At 44.7% G+C, this 17,502-nt stretch overlaps 1 protein-coding gene across 3 annotated transcripts in view; it reads right to left on the bottom strand.

Annotated features, from left to right (window-relative positions):
* Positions 1-4,159: 4,159 nt before the first annotated feature.
* YEATS2 (YEATS domain containing 2) overlaps positions 4,160-17,502 on the bottom strand; it is a 40,351-nt gene continuing 27,008 nt past the window's right edge. For all 3 annotated transcript variants that reach the window (XM_028730643.2, XM_028730644.2, XM_077930105.1), the window contains 6 exons: positions 16,149-16,228; positions 14,164-14,362; positions 9,760-9,986; positions 8,760-8,834; positions 8,401-8,474; positions 4,160-7,274 (listed from right to left, as the gene is read on the bottom strand). In XM_028730643.2, coding sequence (XP_028586476.2) covers positions 7,166-7,274; positions 8,401-8,474; positions 8,760-8,834; positions 9,760-9,986; positions 14,164-14,362; positions 16,149-16,228 — 764 coding nt within the window. In that variant the 3' untranslated portion in view covers positions 4,160-7,165. The remainder of the gene's footprint in view (positions 7,275-8,400; positions 8,475-8,759; positions 8,835-9,759; positions 9,987-14,163; positions 14,363-16,148; positions 16,229-17,502) is intronic.

The raw sequence follows: 17,502 nt of genomic DNA, 5'->3' as shown, positions 1-17,502 counted from the left end.
TCGATGGTTTGCATGTATACCAAGGAGCAATAACATTTGTAATCTATTATCTGCTTTAGGGAACCGAGAGTGTAGCTGAAATCTGCACTGGTTGAATTCCACTGTTCTTCCCCCCCCCCCAACCTAAAATGTGGCCAGCCCTAGGGAGTGCCTGGATTGAGTGCCTGAACCTGTTCCTCATCTCCCACATGGCAGGTAGTCTGTGCATGGGGAGAGCTGGCATTTCTGATCCTGTTGGTCTACAGGTGTGTAAGAGCATTGCATGTACAGTGGTGCCTCGCAAGACGAAATTAATTCGTTCCGCAAGTCTCTTCGTCTTGCGAGTTTTTCGTCTTGCGATGCACGGTTTCCCATAGGAATGCATTGAAAATCAATTAATGCGTTCCTATGGAAACCGCCTTCAGACCAGGTCCGGGGACAGTCTGTCCCCCGACCTCTTCTGAAGGCTGGGGGGGGGGCAAGGGCTTTTCTTCCCACCCACAGCATTTTAAAAAACCCCGGGACAGCGGAGGACTTCTCCGCTGTCCGGGGCAATCTTAAAATGCTGGCGGGCGGCATTTTAAAATCGCCCGGGACAGCGGAGGACTTCTCCCTGTCCGGGGCGATTTAAAAGCCCCTGGGAAGGCAGGCAGGGGGGACAAAGACTTTTGCCCCCCGCCAGCCTTCAGAAGAGGTCCTGGACCTCTTCTGAAGGCGGGCGGGGGGCGAAAGTCTTTGCTCCCCCCTGCCTGCCTTCCCGGGAGAGCGGAGAAAGGCAGCGCGTTTCTCCGCTGTCCCGGACGGCTTTTGAAGGCAGGCGGGGGGGAGCAAAGACTTTCGCCCCCCACCCGCCTTCAGAAGAGGTCCTGGACCTCTTCTGAAGGCGGGCGGGGGCGAAAGTCTTTGCTCCCCCCTGCCTGCTTTCCCTGGAGAGCGGAGAAAGGCAGCGCGTTTCTCCGCTGTCCCGGACGGCTTTTGAAGGCAGGCGGGGGGGAGGGGCGCAAAGATTTTCGCCCCCCGCCCGCCTTCAGAAGAGGTCCTGGACCTTCAGGTCCGCCTTCAGAAGAGGTCCAGGACCTCTTCTGAAGGCGGGCGGGGGGCGAAAGTCTTTGCTCCCCCCCCCTGCCTTCAAAAGCTGTCCTGGACAGGCTTCGCGGACCTCTCCGCAAGCAGCGGGAGCGCCTCCCGCTGCTTGCGGAGAGTTGCCAGCATGCCGAAGCCTGCGCGCGCTGAGATCAGTGCGCCCAGGCTTCGCGGCCCCGCCGCCGGGCTTCGGAACGATGCTCCGAAGCCGGGCGGCGGGAGGAGGTGTTCCCTCCCCGCCGCCCGGCTTCGGAACGATGCTCCGAAGCCGGGCGGCGGGGGGAGGTGTTCCCTCCCCGCCGCCCGGCTTCGGAGCATCGTTCCGAAGACGGGCGGTGGGGGGAGGTGTTCCCTCCCTGCCGCCCGGCTTCGGAGCATCGTTCCGAAGCCCGGCGGCGGGTGGAGGTGTTCCCGCCCCGCCGCCCGGCTTCGGAGGAGCCTTCCAAAGCCCGGCGGCGGCGGGAGGAGGTGTCCCCGCCCCGCCGCCAGGCTTCGGAGGAGGTCCGAGGACAGTGGGGAAGACGCGCTGCGCTTCCCCGCTGTCCCGGAGATTTCCCTATGGGCTGTCGTCTTGCGAAGCAAGCCCATAGGGAAATTCGTTTTGCGAAGCGCCTCCAAAACGGAAAACCCTTTCGTCTAGCGGGTTTTCCGTCTTGCGAGGCGTTCGTCTTGCGGGGCACCACTGTACATGCTTGGCGCCCTACATCTAGAACAACATCTGTGGTCCTGGTAGAACAGATTCACGAAATAAACCACTTGCTGGTCACAGCTCTCTCACATCAGATCAGGGCTGTGCTCTTTACTCTGTGTGATGCTTTAGAGTTTATATATACTTGGGCTCAACTGAGTGGAACTATTGTGTGTGGTAGTGGAGCGGGAAAGAGAGGGATTATTTTCCATAAAGTCACTTCCTACGCTATGAACACATTACAGTATTGTTTCCCAGCCTTATGCAGGATGTTATAAACTATTGTAGGAAGCTGCCTTTGCAGATACACAAGTGTTTCCTGTATTCTGATAAAAAATATGCCCCTTTATTTGAAAGAAACGTAGAAGGATTAAGCAGCAGCAGGTACTTTTTGCTTGAATAAATGGCAGGTATTCTGGCAAGGATTAAGGAGGGGGAATCCACCTCTGTTTAAGGATTGGGTTGGGGGCTCTTCACAAATGATGCTATTTCCATCTAGTTAGTAGTTCTGTGCATAGATAGTGGCTGAACAGCTGTGTATTTTGCAGTATAGAAGTACATATGCTGGCCCACATTTATCAATATATATATATAGGCAGTGAGAGATTTTACTTTCTTGGGTTCCATGATCACTGCAGATGGTGACAGCAGCCACAAAATTAAGAGAAGCCTGCTTCTTGGGAGGAAAGCAATGACAAACCTAGACAGCATCTTAAAAAGTAGAGACATCACCTTGCCAACAAAGGTCCGTATAGTAAAAGCTATGGTTTTCCCAGTAGTGATGTATGAAAGTGAGAGCTGGACCATAAAGAAGGCTGATCGCCGAAGAATTGATGCTTTTGAATTATGGTGCTGGAGGAGACTCGAGAGTCCCATGGACTGCAAGAAGATCAAACCTATCCATTCTTAAGGAAATCAGCCCTGAGTGCTCACTGAAGACAGATCGTGAAGCTGAGGCTCCAATATTTTGGCCACCTCATGAGAAGAGAAGACTCCCTGGAAAAGACCCTGAAGTTGGGAAAGATGGAGGGCACAAGGAGAAGGGGGCGACAGAGGACGAGATGGTTGGATAGTGTTTTTGAAGCTACAAACATGAGTTTGACCAAACTGCGGGAGGCAGTGGAAGACAGAAGTGCCTGGCATGCTCTGGTCCATGGAGTCACGAAGAGTCGGACACGACTAAACAACAACATATATATATGTATCACAGCAGCACACTTGCATATAAAGTGACATGCTGCTGCACTTGAGTGTTTCATACTATTTTCAATGTGCAAAGCAGTCCTAGAATTCTTCTGTCAATATAACTTTCCTTAGCTCTCTGTATTACTGGCAATTGGTTGCTGTGGCAACATGCATTCTGCAAGCCTCGCTGTTATTCATCAGTATGACAATTGACTTCTTTGTCTTATTGACTTTATTCAAAAGGTGGGCTTGTTTGAGAAAGTCTACAATTTAAGGGGAAGAGGAGCATCCTTTTATTCAAGGCCTAGATATTTATTTAAAGCTAGAGAGAAAGAAACAGAGACTGTATTATTATATTCTCATAGTCAAGGGACACAGGAATCTTGGGAGAATCGTCCACAGAGCTTGGTAATTAAGATTGAATATTGTTAAGGGAACACAACCTGCACATTGAAATTTTGTCAGGAGAACTACCACAATAATGCTTCTTTGGAGTCTTGGTGGGACATACAGCAGAGAAGCACTCAACCAAGGTTTTTCTAAAATTTTCTGTTAGTAAGAGTGAAGGGCAAAAAGTTCAAGTATCTCCACACCCCTCAGCATACGGGTATGTGAGGCAGGAATGGGAGAAATGGGATATTACAGATGCCTCTCATTTTAATCTTTGAAATTTTGGAAGATATGCAGCAGGTAAGTAAAAATTAACTCTTCATCTTGGTCCCTGTTCCAATAGTATTTTTGGGGAGAAGTAGCTTTAGGCAATGACAATGTGCTTTTCAGGCAACAAAAGTAAACACCTATATTTATGTGGTTCCATCTTTATGGTAGCTGGTCCTGCAAGTGTATTCTGTACTCCTTATGGAAGTTTAGACTATGCTATGCAACTGTTGTTGAACAGCATTCTCCAAGGGGAAAAAATCAATTCACCTAAGAGGGAGCACAGCAGGAATGGGTAACCTATGGTCCTCAAGGTGTGGCTTGAGTACAACTCTCATCCTTCCTAACCATTAGCAGGGGTTGCCTGGGGCTGATGGAATCTGGGAGTCTCTGCATATGGAGGCCACAGCTCCTCATTCCTAAAGTACAAGAAGTAGTCGATTTAGTAGGACTGATGGGCATTGACATGCCAGCTGCCACTCACCTCCTGACTCGTCTGAATTGCAGATGTACAGGAAAGCAACATAGGCTTAGAGCATGAAAAAAGTAGAGACCAGCCCCATGATGTTTAATAAAGAAAATTTATTGTAAATGTATATTACACAATTATACATTATGATACAGGCAAAGCAAAGAATTTAAGCCAAGGACCATTTTGGACAATGGTAGCCTTCAACACATTTGAAAGCATTCACTTTGGTTTAGCAAAAGCAATCTGGGTGTGTGGAAGCAGCATTCTTACTTCATCATTACCAACCAACCATCATTACAGAGTAACTGATGGGCACCATTTTCATTTCCCAATGAAGGAAAAGTTTGCCCAAAATACATTTAAAAATCACTTGAAGCATGCTAAACTTTGATGGGACAGATTCCCGCCCCCCTTTCCATCAAGAAACAGCTCCTTTGCTATCTCAAGACAACAGCCTCTCTTTGTTAGGTTGGTTAATATTGCTTTCAGTGTTCTTGTTTTATTTTCAGATTGTTCACCTACAAGTCATCTACTGATAAGATGTTAGTACTTTTTGCTGCTGACCTGTTAGTGGACTAGTTAAATGTCAACAAGCCTGACAGCAAGGTTAAGGATTTTCATGCCGAAACATGCCCTCCAAGTTCTCTCCACCCGGCAAACAGGTGTCTGTTTTTCTGCCACTTTCTCAGGGTGCCTTAGAATTTCTTTATACTGCGTGGGTTTATTTTTAGCTTACCTTATTGTTTGAGGCAGCTGATCATCGGGTGTATGTTGGTATTTTCCCCTTCCCGTTAAAACTTTTTTGCAATACTCTACAGCCCCCCTAACTGCCTGCAATTCCAAATCTCAAAATGTCCAGTGGGATAGCTTTGTGATATTTCCCCCCCGAGTTTCAATTGAAGTGTGAGAAGCCAGGATGTGTGCTACCGAGCTTCTAAGATTGGTACACATGCTGATTTTGTTAATGAAAGCTTTTTTCTAACCACCCAAAAACCTTGTTGCATTGATTTCTTTAAGCAGAGAAACCCAGCTTACACCCCCCCCCAAAAAAAAACACACTGAACAGCAGGCCAGGCACCTGGTGTTCAGCATCACTGTCTTCTGCACAGCTGAGGAACATTATGGGGTTTTCAGGATGCGTGGGCATCCAGGAAAGCTGCAGAATGACTTACAGAATGAATGGAAACAATGCTGAAACACCCTAAAAAGAAAACGGTAAAGGACCCCTGGACAGTTAAGTCCAGTCAAAGGTGACTATGGGGTTGCGGTGCTCATCTCGCTTCAGGCCAAGGGAGCCAGCATTTGTCCACAGACAGCTTTCTGGGTCATGTGGCCAGCATGACTAAACCGCTTCTGGCGCAATGGGACACCATGATGGAAACCAAAGCACACGGAAACGCCATTTACCTTCCTGCCACAGAGGTACCTATTTGCACTGGTATGCTTTCGAACTGCTAGGTTGGCAGAAGCTGGGACAGAGCAACAGCTCACCCTGTTGTGCAGATTTGAACCACTGACTTTCCGATCAGCAAGCCCAAGAGGCTCAGTGGTTTAGACCACAGCACCACCCACGTCCCCTACACACACCCTATAGCCACCTTGAAAGTATGCTGAGCACAATAAAAACTCTGTACTCTACCCAGGTTAATTTCATTGAAATTTATCTCCCCTTTGATAATTTGGTTGTTCAGTGTGGTCAGTAAAATGTTGGAGAAATGTTCGGCAAGGCACTGCATGTTTTCAGTAAAGATCGCAAGGCAGCTGCACATGGACAGTATCTAGGTCACCAAATGGACTGATTTTTTTAAAAAAAGTCTTTTAAAAACTGTACTTCCTTGTGCCCTAATAGCTTAAGAGCCACATACATGAAAACCAACAAATTTCGGAGAAAGTATTCTCCTAGAGAAGCTATTATATTCCAATTACATACTTTAATGTGGGCTAAACAATTCCTATTATCTGTAATTCAAACAAATGGCTCCTCACAATTGAAGATTTTAAAATCAGAAAATAAAACAAGATTTGAACTGACTCAGCAAAAAAATAGAGGAAAGCTCAGTATGCTATAACTTAACTTTTTTCTTTTTTTAATGGTCAAGTAAAGGATCCAATTGTGGTCTATGGGTGGGGGGTGGACAGAATATTATTTTCGCAGCATAAATGAAAGATTAGGCATGTGATTTGAGGGTTTCAACAACTTCCTCCCGAGAGCCAATTTTGGATTATTTGTCAACTTGGACAAGCTTTCAACCTAGTCTAGACTTCTTCTTACCACATTTCATTATGTCATCTTACACTGTAACAGAATTTGCTGCCTTTCTATACACCTAAGCCACTCATTGGTTGTATTGGTATGTAATGCTCAGTCATGGTCTAATGCAGGCTTCCTCAACCTCGGCCCTCCAGATGTTTTGAGACTACAATTCCCATCATCCCTGACCACTGATTCTGCTAGCTAGGGATCATGGGAGTTGTAGGCCAAAAACATCTGGAGGTCCAAGATTGAGGAAGCCTGGTCTAATATTCCAAGAACAAGCCTTTCGTGGTGCTTGTATGCTTCCTTTCCTCTGGTGCAACAGCATGGATATCAGAAGCTTTTGCTTCTGTCCTAGACTAACATATTGCCCAACTGATGGCAAGTGAAAACAAGCCAGCTTTATGAACTATAGGTTGAATTTGGCTTGTTTCCAGTAACCATCATTACAATTAACTACCATTGTCAGAGGAAGCTATGCTTCAAAGAGAATTAAGGAAGCTTGCATTTATTTCTGAATTACACTAACTGAGCCCTATGCAATGATTCATTTCCTTGATAAAGCAGGAGTCCAGCAGTCTAGGCCATGATCTAATGTGCTATCATAATTTTCACAGGTAGCTCACCTAGGAGCAACTGCTAATGAAATTAGGCAGCTGAATTTGGAACAGGTTTAAAAAAGAAAAGAAAAAAAGATTTATGCTTTCTCTCTTTTTTTTAAATTTGAAACACTAATTTGTAGTATTCAAGGTAGCCTAAACCAAACACTAAAATATATATTTATTTGAACACAATGGGATTGTGCCAAGAACTTTATTCTGCTGTCCGTGTTGCTTTCCAGTCCAGATCACTGTTCGTCACTCAATATTCCCATATGCTTGTTTGTGAGGAAGTCCAGAAAGGGAATGTTACAGATGGCTTGGTGAATATTCATCACGGTGATCTCTCTTGGAGTCCTGGGGGGAGAAGGGAGAATATATCGATGGAATGTTAGTCCTCAAGCCTCTATCTAAGCACCTGGTTAAGCAAACAACAGCAAAATCCACAAGGACGAACTCTGCAAATAAAAATGCAGCTATAAACTGGTATTGATTTGTACCATGAACAAATTTTAATTTCTTACTATTATCAGGGCCTGCCCAGACTCTGAACTTTCATTTTAAAAATAGCAATATCCTTTAAGAACAAAAGTTACAAAGCAAAATGTGAGGCTCCATTTGAAGCAATTGCTTTGTGAGAACAATCCTGCCTTTCAGTGGTTTTTAACAAATCAGAGCTGTGGCTGATGTGTGCTAGAGAGAGTCACACAAACTCAAGGGAAGATGCAAAAATGGCTTGAAAATGACTCAGGAAGTTCCTCCTAAAGACAATGGAAAAGAGGAGCCATTTTTGCATATTCCTCAGTGCACATTTCTCTCTCTGGAATCAGGATTGCCTGGCCCATTTTGAAGCTGTTTTTCTCTCTTCCCTGGTAGAGAAGTGACTGTTGGCAAGAGAAAATAACTTGAGAAATCTAGGATTGTAGTGGATTTGGGGGGACGCACAGAATAGCAACCAGAAGACACGGAACCATGTCTTATCACAGTCTGTGAGTGATTTGGAGACTTCTAGTGCCTCGTAGTTCTGAACCATTTTAAAGTTATAGTCCTCAAAGTAAACGTAAAGATAAAGGGACCCCTGACCATTAGGTCCAGTCATGGCTGACTCTGGGGTTGCGGAGCTCATCTCGCTTTATTGGCTGAGGGAGCCGGCGTACAGCTTCCAGGTCATGTGGCCAGCATGACTAAGCCAAGCCAGAGCAGCACACGGAAACGCTGTATACCTTCCCGCTGGAGTGGTACCTATTTATCTACTTGCACTTTGACATGCTTTCGAGCTGCTAGGTTGGCAGGAACAGGGACCGAGCAACAGGAGCTCACCTCATTGTGGGAATTCGAACCGCCGACCTTCTGATCAGCAAGTCCTAGGCTCTGTGGTTTAACCCACAGCGCCACCCGTGTCCCTCAAAGTAAACATAGATTCTGTCTAATGCACAAATGCCACACAAGTTACACAGTATAATTAAAACCTAAGCAAGTATACCTGCTGTGAGGTGCTGCTTGGTAACCAACTGCCAAAGCTTCTCTTAGTATATCACTTGCCAGTTGCTCTGTGGCCTGTTATAAAGAGGGTTTCAATGACAGAGAACATAAACAGTTAAGAAATGCTTTTAATCATCACAAACCATGTCTTATAAAATCGACACATCCCCATGCACAAATTACAAAGAACGATACGTTTGTTTAACTTGTCAACACCATACCTATATAAATGTATATAAAAACAGGACTTTGGACATGCAGTCTCATATAAGCCACAACTTAATTTTTCTGCATTTCACTCAACAAGCTATGACTTAGATTTCACACTGTTGAATGACAGAAAGTTTTCGAACAGTTTACCTTTAAAACCATATCTTCTATTACGGACGCATAGACGTTCTTGTGCAGCTCTACGGGCTGAAAGGAAATTCCTATCTATAAAACGAGAGAGTGAATAAAAGGTTACCGCTCTTGACTACTAAACAAAGGAGCAGACAAATAGGACCAAAACATTCTGTTACAATGGGATTCTGACAACCTGACAGAACTACTTGCTGGCATGGTGGGGAGGGGGAGATGTGTGGAAGGCACATCACAGGAAAACCTCTGGCTCCCCCAGTTGGGCCTGCCCACTCTGTGTTGAGCCCCGCTATCTTTCTGCTATGGGCTAAACGCCATCATCTCCACATCAGGTCCTGGGGTTCTTGTTATCAGTTTAAGTTACTCTTCCTCAACCTAGTGGCTCTTCCTGATGTTTCAGGCTACAGCTCCCATCATCTCCAGCCAGCAAAACAGATAAGCATGGGGAGGACACCAGACTGAGAAAAGCTGGTGTAGGCAAATTGAGGGTGGGGATTAAGTTCCAGGCAGTCTAGGACAGGGGTCTGCAACCCGCGGCTCCGGAGCCGCATGTGGCTCTTTTACATCTTTGCCGCGGCTCCGGGGCGGATACTAGCGAGGGGAGGAGGCGCATTGTGCGCCCCGACACTCCTCACTGTGGCGGGCGCTGTACTGGCTGTGACGTCGCATGGGGGCGGTGCGTGCGTTAGTCACACACTGTCCCAACGTCACCTTCCCGCCCGCTGTCAGATCGCGGCTCCGGAGATATATTTGTTTTAAATGTCGCAATGGTTTTGCGGCTCCCAGTTGTTGTTTTTTCTTCGGAAACGGGTCCAAGTGGCTCTTTTTGTCTTAAAGGTTGCAGACCCCTGGTCTAGGAGTACCAGCAAGCTCCAACCAGCCTTGTAAAGAAAAAGTAAACACAGCTTGCAAGTATCACAGGACAAATGTATTATACTATCAAGAGCTTGAGGCAGTGAATAATTCTTCATCTAGCTAGGAAGAGCATTTATCTCTGTACCTGCTCCACTGTCTCGCGCACAAACTCTGATGTAGGCTGGGGTGCCAAGTAGAACTTTGCTTCCTCTTGCTTCTCCTCTGGTTCCTTTTTAATGTTTATTTTCAGAGGCTCAGCAACGTTGATAATGTCTATTTCCTCGTCATTGTCTGGCTCTTGCTTGAGGAACCGCTCCAGCTCTTCCAGCTTTCGACACAGTTCTTCCCCAGTGGTGTAAGAAGATGAGCATTCTTTCCCAAGAAGCAATCGGGAAGACAGAAAGAGGATTTACAAACAGATCTGTATCTAGTGACAGATGGGTGCAACTAAAAGGCATTCGGAGTTCGTGCTGAACCACAAGGAGGAAAAAGCCCTAATTGCTAGCGCCCAACACCAGAACCTGGTTTCCAGTGGCAACATCCTGCCATCTCAAGTTGCCATCATCGTTATGCCTGAAAAGGAGCCCATGAAAATAGAGACACTTGTGCTGTGGATAGACTGACATTTCTCAAAGCAACCTGCCTCATTCTGCTACAGTGACTCCAGTCCCACAGCAGCTGTGTAACCAGATAAGCATTACAGGTTTGCAACCACACTAAGTCAAGCTTTAGTCTTATTGAAATAAATGGGATTTTTTATTAACTTGTTCCATTGATTGACAGAACTAATTTAAGTCCGGATTCATCCTAAAGTGAGGGAGCGTGGCTATGGATAAAAATGCCTGTTTCACTGCCCTCCTTGTAAAAAAAACAAGAAGTCAGAGCTGTTCACTCTGGAACTGGAGCGAGGAAACACACTGTTCAGTAAACATAAGAATTTTCGTTTATAGATATTACCGTGACGAAGGAGGGAGCTTTAAAAAGCAACTTATACGCAGCGGGCATCAACATTTCAAGAGCCTTTTACTAACAATTGCAAAACTGCTCTGGAGGAGTGGGGTACTTGGGGCTCCAGTCATATCACAGGTCTTTGTCTAGGGATGGGGAGCCTGTGGCTTTTTAGTAGGTAAAGGTAAAGGTACCCCTGCCCGTACGGGCCAGTCTTGACAGACTCTAGGGTTGTGCGCCCATCTCACTCAAGAGGCCGGGGGCCAGCGCTGTCCGGAGACACTTCTGGGTCACGTGGCCAGCGTGACATCGCTGCTCTGGCGAGCCAGAGCCGCACACGGAAACGCCGTTTACCTTCGCACTTGTAAGCGGTCCCTATTTATCTACTTGCACCTGGGGGTGCTTTCGAACTGCTAGGTTGGCATGCGCTGGGACCGAACGACGGGAGCGCACCCCGCCGCAGGGATTCGAACCGCCGACCTTTCGATCGGCAAGCCCTAGGCGCTGAGGCTTTTACCCACAACGCCACCTGCGTCCCTGTGGCTTTTTAGTAGCTGACTGTAAATCAGGGGCCAGCGACCTTTTTCAGACATGAGCCGTCCACCGTCCCTCAGACCATGTGGTGGGCTGGACTATATTTTGACAAAAAATAAAAATGAACGAATTCTTATGCCCCACAAATAACCCAGAGATGCATTTTAAATAAAAGGACACATTCTACTCATGTAAAAAACACGCTGATTCCCGGACCATCCTCGGGCCGGATTGAGAAGGTGATTGGGCCGGATCCGGCCCCCAGACCTTAGGTTTTTTACCCCTGCTGTAAACCTTAGCAGGCTAATACAGTGGTACCTCAGGTTACATACGCTTCAGGTTACACACTCTGCTAACCCAGAAATAGTGCTTCAGGTTAAGAATTTTGCTTCAGGATGAGAACAGAAATCGTGCTCTGGCGGCGCGGCGGCAGCAGGATGCCCCATTAGCTAAAGTGGTGCTTCAGGTTAAGAACAGTTTCAGGTTATGAATGTTAAAATGATGTTGGACTAGAAAATAAGTGGTTACTAGCGGTAACGGATAAGTTAAAGGGAATAGGTAAGATTAAATTTAAGATAAAATAAGGGAAGGATTTGCTGAATAATTGATTAGAAACTGGAATACAGAAAGGGGAAGTATGAGGAAGTCGGGGAAGTAAATTATAAGAAAATAAGGTTTTGAAATTGTACTTGTTTTTTTTGTTTGTTGTTTATTGTATTGTTTTGTTTTGTTTTGTTGTTATGAAAATTATGGAAACTTTAATAAAAAATTTATAAAAAAAAAGAAGAAGAACAGTTTCAGGTTAAGTATGGACCTCCAGAGCGAATTAAGTACTTAACCTGAGGTACCACTGTACAAGTGCAGGCAATCCTTCAGGCATCCTGGCCTCAAACTGCATAGGAAGCCTTTCCCAACCTGTGGGTCCCCAGATGTTGTTGGACTACAATTCCCATCACCCCTAACTAGCAAGGCCAGAGCTCAGGGATGATGGGAGTTGTAGTCCAACAACATATGGGGACCCACAAGTTGAGAGCTGCTGGCATAGGACATTAAAGACAGCACTCTGCATTGGCTGCCCATTGCTTTCCAGGCCCAAATTAAGAGGTTACAGAATCACACCTGTTTTTAGCCCTAAGGCAAATGATTTGTAGAACAAATTGTTCCAAACATGAAAGAAATATTTTCAAAGTGAAAAGGAGGTGCCCCCCCCCCCAGCATCTGGATCCAAGGGTAGCAACAAAGGGGGAAAGAAAATGCTTCCATTTGCAACACATTAATTTAGAACCGGGCACTAACTTTACAAATTTGATCACATGTTACGGGCAGAAGGAAAGCAAGACAACCTCTCTTATTTTACCTCTTCTCCAAAACAATATGGGTGCCTATGGGGTCAGATGTGCAAGTCTAGAGCTTTTCTCTAGGAAAAGTTACCCATAAAACAAACACATGCCAGATGCACAGAGTGGGCAAGCATACAGAATGTCCTGCTCTCATTCTCTCACCACCTCCCCGGTAGAGCACAAGAAGGAACCAGTGTAGACAACGGAGAGAAACTGACCCACTCTCATCAAGAGAAAGCACTTCCTTTTCAAGCTCTTTAAAATGGTTAAAAGGGTACAATTGTGAAGTTCTATAGACCAACAGAAACACACTCCAGGAATCCACATCAGAGTGAGTCGTGCATATAGCAAGAACTGGGCCACTGAGGCATGCTGCCTCCTTTTGTGTTAGTCCACTCCAGGCTTGACTGCAGTCTTTCTAGATGTGACGTTCCCTACAGAACATGTTCTAGATCCACGTATATCAGGAAGCCAGGGATGGTCAGCAGAAACCTAAACCCACCCCTCCCCTCCCTTTCCATGTCCTCCTTTTTAATATTACGTCAAGTGCTTTCCAATAAAATCTGATTTTTTTGCTTCTATTTCTGCAGTTTCAAGTTTTGGATAGAAAAACCTGGATACATCTTCTGCATTGCAGAATGAATGAACAGATGCTGAATCATTCCTTCTGCCTAGTCCTGCTTTAATCCCCAATCTTGCTGCCACTTAAAACCCAACCCACTCTTTCCCAACAAGGAAGCACCCGCCATTCTGGCAAGAGTGTAAAAAAAAAAAAAACTTTCAGTAGAAGTCATTTAGGAATAAAAAGCTTCTGAATTATGTCTGCCAAATGAAATTGAAACTTTCAGGAGAGACAGATTGGACAAGTAAGGGAGGGCAGCAATTCTGTTTCCAAAATCAATTATGGATTTTGCAAAACAATGTTTGCTAGCTCCTAACCTATCTCAATTTGAAAGAGCTTCCAAATGAGCAAATTAGCGGCATGCTCTGTCATTACAGTAGGGCTAGGGAACCTCAGGCCAGGTGGTCAAATGTGGCGCTCCAAGCTTCTCTATCCAGCTCTCAGGATTTCCGCCCAGGCCACCCCCTCTCCCCAAGTCCTGCTTTTGCCTGGCTGGAATGTGTCCGTGCATTGCACGAATGCCTGCAGGATGGAGAGACGTGGGTGTTTAGAAACTACCACTATATCTTGAATTACTGCACAGAGGTAAGAACCGCATCAATCGTTCTGCCTGTTTTAGCCATTGCCATTGTTGGCAAGGTGGCCCCCTGAAGACTGACCTGGAGGAAATGTGGCCCTTGGGATAGAAAAGATTCCCCACCCCTTATAACAGAAAGGCAATCCAGCACAGTTAAATAGTGCACCATAAATATACCATGCCGTGCAACACGGAATCTAGATTCGCTTTTGTCAAAATCAGGTACAACTTAGGTTCCGGACTGCCACGTTTTCACTCACTGGGGCTCCTGTGCCTCTAATGGTGGTGGTGGTGGCCTGAAAAACCTTGTAGTTTCTTTTGAATCTCACCAAACCCAAAGGAGCATCGAATCAGAGCTAATTTTCTTAAATTTAGTGGGTCCTTTGGGATCCCAAAAGTGAAAACTGAAACAGACAGAACAGAACTAAACTGGCGCCAGGGGCTTATAAATGGAACTCTGGAGGTGGTGCATTGTTAAATCATCACCAAGGTACAGATGTTTTGAGATTCTAAAATAAGACTCCTTACCTGGCTCGTTGTCTATTTGTGTCAGCACATCTTCTATGGAATCTTCATTCCTCAGAGTTTCCGGGTCAGGTGGTGTGTAGCCACGGGAGCGACACCAATTTACAACCTGCTTTGTTTTCAAGGGGGCAATGCTGTGAAATTTTGGGTGTTTCTCTATGATTTCTTGGAGGATCTTCCTTATTGTCAGTGCTCGTTGCCACTATAACAGGGGGAAATCCAGAAAGGACAAGAGCTAAGATTTAGAACAACCCCCCCCCCCTGTTTTTATCCATCTTTTACAACTTTAGAATAGGATCAATTATGGTAAATTAGTAAAAACAAAACAAAGCACCATTGTAGTTCATTGCAGAAAAACAACAACCAAGAGCACTGCAGATATAGTTATTGTAGCAAAAAGCTTTTGAAACAGGAATGCATTTCATCAGATCCATGATGAAAAATAGAACATTATGAAAATAGCTGCTTTTACATATTATCCCCCAGAGTGCTTAAAAAACAGTTATGGGTTCAGTTCCTTGATCAGTGTATGGCCTTAGATTTTCAATCCGTAAACTAAGGTTGATGATGATTTCTTAGTGTATTTCTAGATTAGACATAGGCAAACTCCGGCCCTCCACATATTTGGGACTACAATTCCCATCATCCCTAGCTAACAGTACCAGTGGTCAGGGATGATGGGAATTGTAGTCCCAAACATCTGGAGGGCCGGAGTTTGCCTATGCCTGTTCTAGATCATTCAAAGAACAAGGGATACTTAAATTGTGCAGGGCCCAAGCATCAGGTTTTTTTTTTTTTTGGGGGGGGGGGAGATTACAAACTTGCACCACCAGCCCCTTGCCACACACACAGCACAGTCCCTTCCTGTACAATTTCATGAATCATGCTCCCAGCCTCCCTCCCTGTTTGCAGCCTGAAACAGTCTGACAAAGCTTGCTAACTATTTTGTTACTTGTAGAGAGGCAAATGGGTCTATTGTTGCAGCCTGCTACATCTGGGGGGGACAATGTGTGCCTTGTTTGGATGCCCTCCCTACTTTCCTGTATTCTGTGCACAACAGAGGGGTCATTTTGTGAAACAGGAAAGAGAAACAGAAGAACAAATAAGGGGAAAACAAAACAAGAAGAAATGAATAGCAAATCCTCTGTCCAAAGACTGGCCAAGAAGTTAGTCATAGTATGTTTAACAATGGTAATAAATCTCCAATGGGAAAGTGAAGGTGTCTTTAATTTCATTGTTTTTACTAATGTAAACCTGCCTTTCATTTCATTACAGCTCTCATGATTTTTTTTCCACTGAAGTGTTTTGCAAGTCTTTGCCACTTTCCTTGGATACATAGCAGGGGGGTCCAATTTCTATTACACACCCTCTTCTAATCAGTTCAAGGCAACATACAGTTTCTTCACCTTTTATTAGCAAAGCATTCCTGCAAAGTAGGTTAGACTGAGATTGTATGACTGGTCAAGGTAACCCAGCAAGCTTCATGGCTGCCTGAAGAAACTGAACCTTGTCTTCCCAATTCTTGGTCCAAAACTCTTAACCATTAAACCATGCTGCCTCCTGACTAACTCCATATGATCTAGGTTATTCAGACAAAACTTGGACATCTCAGAATGAGGATATGGTAGAAGTCTCAAAGAACCACGTTTCCATTTCTTATATTACCATCGCCATCATCCACCCTTCAGCAGGCAGGTTAAAATTCAGAATAAAAAACAGTTAACGCAAATTAGTCATAGGAATTTACACAATGATTCACACTTAGTGCTAAAAATATCTGGAAGCCTCAAATTTATTTACATTTTATTAAGCCAATATCACTATATTAGAAAAAAGAAAATGGGTATACACAAATATATTAAATATAACCTAGGCTTCTGGAAGAGATTTTAAAAATAAAAATCAGCTCCACAAAAGCACAGATTTCCAGCCAGACATTTCTCTGAGGGTTTAAGCTCATTTTTACAGAGCACATTAAGAAGATTTACCTCTGCAGCTCTCCGTTTTCCAATATTCCAGCTATAATATTGTTCCACAGAACTGGCACAATAAGAGTTGGCATCTTCAGCTAAAAAGCAGGGGGAAAGCACCAAGAAATAGAAATTTTAACAGCTATGAAACTAAATTTATTGTGCGACTGGCTATTCCTGAACATTTTGTTATGCACATCATTTTGCATGAGGGAGAAAGTACAAATGCGTTGCGTACATTTCCTGAGCCTCAGAAATAAAAAATAAGTGGCAATCTCATCTAAACACTTACTCCAGTGTTCTGCCAAAATGAACGATTCAGAGAGTAAGCGAAATGGCTGCCACAGCAGGACATTCTAATAGCAGCAAATCCCTTTCAGGGTTCCTGTTCTTAATAGACAACCCACTCAGTGAATACTGATTCTCCTGTTGCTTTTCCTCAGAGAAAAAGGCTCAAACTCCCTTAGTTACAAGGCATAATAGATCACAAGCACTTTCTAAGTTCATATTATCTTATAGTGACCCAAAGGACAAAGTGAAACAAAAGAGGAAAATGGAAACAAGAGTTCTGATTTCTCAAAAATAAAAACTGGTCAGCAGCATCCATAGTAAGGAATTACCTTTGTCCGTTAAACTAGGCTAAGAAAATCACTTAAGGCCAATTGTGTTAAAAAACAACAACACTGTGGAAAGGTATAGAAACTCTGCTGGTAAAAAGAACCCATAAATGTCAGGGGGGAAAATATAAGAGAAGGAAAGAGGCTTTTTGGGGGGTAAATAATACAAAGTAGAGGTGGAGAGCATTGTTTCCCAAATAGGAGGCCCACACAATTACACAGCATTTTTTAAAAAAGAGGCATTACACATATTTATGGCATCTCCTGTCATTACATTTTCTTTACGCCACCTAGTTTTGCACATTTGCTCCTGCTGTTTTCAAGCTTCCCTCAAGCCATGTAAGGTTAGTTACCAGGGAAACATTAATAGTGCTAACAGTATGGGCAGCTTGCAGGTAGGCAATCAATGCATACTTTAATTAGCAACAGATGGATTAAATTGACAAATGGCTGCAAACAGCTACCAGCAGTGGTAAGATACATATCCCCAGTCTGTCAGGAAGGCTAAGGATTACTGAGATAAGGCATGTGAAATGCTTTGGAAACTTCATAGTTCCTTCTGAGTATTACTGATGCCATTGTCATCATGCAACCATTCCCTGACAGGGATAGCCTAGTCATGGTGAACCGTGCTTTGATAATCTCCTGGCAGGATTACTGCAATGTGTTACACAGCTGCACAAGTACAACCAGAGCTGTTCAGACGCCTGTTCTGAAAGATCTACTCTGGCTGCCTATTTGCTTCCAAGCCCAAT

The sequence above is a fragment of the Podarcis muralis genome, chromosome 6, assembly GCF_964188315.1.
Source record: "Podarcis muralis chromosome 6, rPodMur119.hap1.1, whole genome shotgun sequence".
NCBI lineage: Eukaryota > Metazoa > Chordata > Lepidosauria > Squamata > Lacertidae > Podarcis > Podarcis muralis.
Note: the sequence above shows the minus strand (reverse complement) of the source record. Positions and strands in the feature narration are given on the sequence as shown.